At 49.1% G+C, this 5,243-nt stretch overlaps 1 protein-coding gene across 1 annotated transcript; it reads right to left on the reverse strand.

Moving 5' to 3' along the window:
- Window positions 1–1,139: 1,139 nt before the first annotated feature.
- UCRPA7_1282 (putative minor extracellular protease vpr protein) lies at window positions 1,140–4,316 on the reverse strand (the record flags this gene model as incomplete). The annotated part of the gene is made up of 12 exons (XM_007913871.1): window positions 1,140–1,239; window positions 1,295–1,548; window positions 1,608–1,695; window positions 1,748–1,850; window positions 1,901–2,016; window positions 2,072–3,329; window positions 3,398–3,434; window positions 3,490–3,546; window positions 3,599–3,656; window positions 3,710–3,809; window positions 3,891–3,927; window positions 3,981–4,316. The coding sequence occupies 12 exons, from the start codon at window positions 4,314–4,316 to the stop codon at window positions 1,140–1,142; spliced, it is 2,544 nt and encodes an 847-aa protein (XP_007912062.1).
- Between the last annotated feature and the right edge of the window lie 927 nt (window positions 4,317–5,243).

Here is a 5,243-nt window from a genome sequence, read left to right on the forward strand (position 1 = left end):
CTGGGGTTGGCCGTCCTGATCTTGTGAACGGTCTGATAGAGAAGAGGATCTCTGGGGTATGAGAGCCCTAGCCATTTCACCAGACAGTGCACTCTCTCTAACGCAAGCAAGAATCTTGACTTTGGAACATTACAGAACACTTGCGCATCTCTCATCAATGCCGGTTCGGAGACTACAGCCACAGTCCTCGCTGGTGTCACTTACCTTTTGCTGCAATACCCCCAGGCATTAGAGAAGGTGACACAAGAAGTTCGATCGGAATTTGCCAGAGAAGCGGACATTACGTTCACTTCGGTCCAACACCTTTCGTATATGCTAGCCTGCCTGAACGAGGCACTTAGGATGTATCCACCCGTTTCTGCTGGACTACCACGGTGCGTGCCCGCAGGCGGTGCTGTCATTGCTGGGCAAGTAATGCCAGAAGGCGTGAGTCTAGCCTATCGCCACGTATGGATGTCTCTAATTCACAAAAGACGGTTGTTTCCGTTCCTCAGTACGCTATGTACCATAATCCGAGGCATTGGCAAAAGCCATACGAATTTCATCCCGAGCGGTTTCTTCGTGATCCCCAGTTCGCCAGCGACAAACTAGACACGCTACAACCTTTCTCAGTCGGACCTCGAAATTGCATAGGAAGGAAGTAAGTGACTTTCTGCCATCTTGTAGCTTTCATGATATATATGTGGCTCTAATAAATGCCTTAGCCTCGCCTACGCTGAGATGCGGCTTATTTTGGCTCGAATGATATTCAATTTTGATATGAAGTTGGCTGAAGGGTGTGATAACTGGATTGAAACACAGAAGTCTTATTTTCTGTGGAAGAAACCATCACTGAATGTGTATTTGACCCCTGTGCGGAGATAAATCAAGGTCATAGGATTAGTTGTGCTCGGATTGTTTCACAATTGTGTTTTGCTCTTTAAATTAAGCCGGCTTTGCTCATGGGTGAAGCTTAGTGATGTCAAATGTTACAGTTCAACTTCTCTGGGGTTCCAGCATATGGTGCACAGTATTTTAGTGCTCATTCTAGCAAGAGCCTCGCTATATTCATAAGCCTAGGCCACTAAACGTGAGCGGTTACCAATATTAGCTACCGCCATCTCCAACCACCCTTGCCATGTTTGAACATTATTGCAGCCCTAATACTTGCCGAGAACACTGATCTGAGGCGACTTGAAGACATCCCAGTTGTCGGCATGAGTTGGATTACCAAACGGCTTTAGGGTTGCGAAACGTGACCTTGATGATCAAGTCAGTATCACATCAGCTCTCATCGAGAGTAACAGGCACTCACGTGTAATTGCCAGTGGCAATCTGACTTCCATTCGCGAGTTTGCCGAACCACCAGTGCTCAAAATAGCCAGTAGGCGTGTTACGATATATGTCGGTGAGAGGGTAGTTGAACGTCTCGTCGGGGTCATATAGTGCAGGGTTGAAGACCGAGACTTGTCCTGAGCCAACCCATGATGCAACGGACCCAATGTAGCCATTCTGGCCTGGCACAGGAGGGTAACTCCACTGGCGTTCGGACCAACCCTCCTCAAAAATCTTCAGAATTGTGTTAGCCGCAAGGGTACCTGTCTTAGTTGCTGGTCTAGGGCACTTACATCCCAACGGACCTCCCTTGTTCCCCAAATATTTCTGCTGAAGATCTTCGGGAAGTCTTGCGCACTAACGCTGAGATTGAACGTGTAGCTGTCAATATGTTAGCAGAGTATCGCTGACTTTGTAGGTTCATATAACACACTAGGACTTCACAGATATGTCGATGTTGCTCCTGGTGGAGTAGGAGATCGGGAAGGGAGTCTGATAGATGGGATCTATTTCTTTCCTCAAATCGCCACCAAGTCCTGACTATGTTAGTCTCCTCACTTCTTAGGACGACACAATGCTAGCTTACCCAAGTATGGCACAGAGAGCTGATCTCCATTGCTTCCCGAAACAATAATCTTGCCGCCATAAAGGGGTAAGGCAGACGCGTTCCATCCGAGCGAATCCGGGTTCTTGAAATTGATTCTGTCAAACAGATATCAGCTATTGTGGCCCACAACTCATACTGTCACCAACTTACGAAACTGTCTTGCTTTGGCCTGGCTTCAATGTGAAGTCTCTTGGTAGACTGATTTCAGGAGTAAGGATTTTAGGAACCAGTTCTGCGAAAGCCCTGACACGCTTCGTTCCGGTAGTTCCCGAAACGGGAAACCAACCCAAAGTGTCAACACCCGCGCCATCCTGGGCCGATAACTTGTATGTGATGTCTTTTGAGCCAGTGTTGCTAACGGTTATGTCGTGGTATCGACTGAAATAACGGGTGTCATTTAGTGCGATCTTTTCAAATTGCAAATCGGTATCATAGTGCAAAACTTTGAAAGCATCAATCAAACCATTGCCGACCTGGGCTACAGGAGCAATGTATCCGTAGTCAGTTGCGGTGCCATCGGACCAAGGAAGCGCTCTGCCGCTGGCGATGATACGCCGAGACAGAGTCTTTGCAAAGGCGTTGCCCTGAACACTTCGACCACCGTACTTGCTGATATATAGAGCAGCAACACCAGCGACATATGGACAGGCCATGGATGTGCCACTGAGAATCGCGTAGGAGTTATCCAGGTATGTGCTGAAGATATTGCCTCCAGGCGCAGCGATATCCGGCTTGATTTGCAAGTCATATAGGCCACCCCAGGACGTGAAAGTATTTGGCCTGTTGCCGGCAGGATAAGGAAGTCCTACAGGGATTTCAGGGTTGACAGAAAAGTCAGCAGTGACATTGCCTCCCGCTTTGATAGTCTCGATAATCGACTCGCCACTCTCAGCTGGAATGAGAGCAATCAGCGTATCGTAATTTCCAGTAGAAGGAGTTACTAGCGGTCTATCATCGTTAAATATCAAGATATATTCAGCTCCAAGTGCGGCCAGGTTCTCTTGTTTTTGTTGGAAGGTGCACGTTCCTCGCCTCACAAGAGGGATCACTCCAGTCAGGTCGCGCGTACCAGCAGGATACGGGTCGCACCCATCAGCTGGAGCGTCCGGGTCCAACGACAAGGATACGATCGGCCAATCTACAATCGTGGTCGGGAAATAGTATGTTGAAGGCAGATAACCAACCTTAACAGTAGTGCTGTTTCCATCTTGGTTGTAAGTGGCTTCAAACGGCGTTGCCGGGAATTGCTCTGTCTCCACAGATGCGATTGCAAGAACATTCTGCCCAGATGAGCCTGAGCTGCCGTAGAATGGACCGACTGAGCCAGAATTTCCCGCGGAGATCGTCACAACAACACCCTCCTCGACAAGGCGGGAGGCAACCTCAGCCCAGGCATTGTTAGACCAACCTAGGACGTTTCAAGTCAGCAAGAACTCTATCACAGCCGCAAAGATGCGCAAATTGGGGTATGTGTACCATTCGCTCCGCCGATAGAGGAAGTAATGACGTCGACCTGACCAGCAAGAGTTAGTCGTATGTGTTGCATATCGAGTCCAATCGTTACATACTCCCTCGTTATAGGCAGCCAGGAACGCATCAATGAGCGTGGCCGAGTCAGTGGTTTCCTGTCTCTAAGTTAGCCTTAGAATAACATTGCAATATTTCTGTACGGCTCACATCCTGTGAAAAGACCTTATACAGGTAAAGTGTCGCCTCGGGTGCGACGCCAGTCCAGCTTTGATCAGGAGTCAGCATTCAGATATAGCAGGTTTCTGTTCTGGGACATACCCTTCAGCTTTACCAGCGACAATGCCGCTTACGTGGGTACCGTGGCCTTGCTGGTCTAAGGGGTCTGAGTCTGGCACCTTTGAGCCTACGGATGGCCAGACTAAAACTTGTTAGCTTTTGTAGTATCAACCTAGTAATGAAAATAGTTTCATACACCCATCGCCCACAAGATCATAGCCACCTGCAATTTTGAATCCGGGACCGAATCCACCACCAAGCTATCATGTTGTTTAGTAACTCCAAGAAGACATTGAGTTTGCGATATACTTACTGCAGGATGGTAGTACCATACTCCCGTATCGACAATGCCAACCTTGACGCCTTCGCCAAAGATCCCTTCGTCATGCAACTTAGAGACTCCGGTAGCGTTATGTGTGGTATAGTTAGGCGCATCCTCTACTGCGACAGCTTGTGGATCGAGCGGCTCCAGTTGAATCACTTGATTGGGCCAGACTCGTACGATCTCAGGCAAGCTCAATAGACTATCAAGGTTGTAGGTGTCTGTTTCGATGCTTGCGCCAGAGAATACTGCGCTGTCGAACGTCTTCACGACCTTGATACCGTCGGTTGTATCAAGGTTCTGACGCCGTCTAGTCGATCCCTGCATAACACATAATTAGTGTCTTATTGGATGAGCAGCGGCTTCGACTCTACACATACAGGTGCATATTCGACTATGAAGCTCTTGGCTACAATAGTAGCGGCATTGTCAGAGTTGTCCTCCTCTTGCCGAGGTAGCAAAGCTGCGGCGCCATTCAATAAAGGCAGAGCAATGACGAGCGCGTAGAAACGCATTGTGCTATTTAGCAGTCCGCGAACCGATGCCGTCGTGGACAAAAGCTCGAGTGGATGGATATGTCCATGCGTATCCACAGGCCTAATGAGCTGGATTATATATCATGTTCAATCTCGCCGATTAAAGCGTAGAGTTGAGAGAGCTAAACTGTGATAGTGATGACTCTCCCCTGCAGAAGGCGTGATATCCAGGGTATCCATGCTGATGTTGTGATCCAGCGTCGTAGCACATCGGAACTTCAATTGGTCTCGCATGTTCATTGTTGACGTTATCGCAGGGCAAATCAGAGTTATCGCCTGCCAAGGCCGTATAGTGACATGAGCTTCCTCGTTGGATCAAGTTCATGGAGGGGCTCAAATTGGCTCGGACAATAGTGCGCATGGCGTGCGCCGCGGTACCTTCTCGCACAGCATTGACCTACCATGTTGAGAGATCGGGGGCCGCTTTGTGCGTGCCTAGATGTAGTATCATAAGTGCAGGGGCCCGCGGGGAAGAGTAGCTCTGCCGTTTGCCAAGCTCATAGCACCGCTGCAGTTGATACGGCGGAGGAAGGCGGGCTTGGTTACAGTACCGGCCAGTGTCACATCGCCTAAATCTCGTCACCTTGGCAGGCCGAGACCAGAGCCATGCAGCCATGATAGCAGGCAGATGCTGCTTTGACCTGCCATTCTTCATGTCAATCCAAATTTAAGCAATGCAACTGGAACCTCCAAACTAGTCTTGCCTTCGACGAGATCA

The sequence above is a fragment of the Phaeoacremonium minimum genome (assembly GCF_000392275.1).
Source record: "Phaeoacremonium minimum UCRPA7 unplaced genomic scaffold PA7_03_scaffold_80, whole genome shotgun sequence".
Taxonomy (NCBI): Eukaryota; Fungi; Ascomycota; class Sordariomycetes; order Togniniales; family Togniniaceae; genus Phaeoacremonium; species Phaeoacremonium minimum.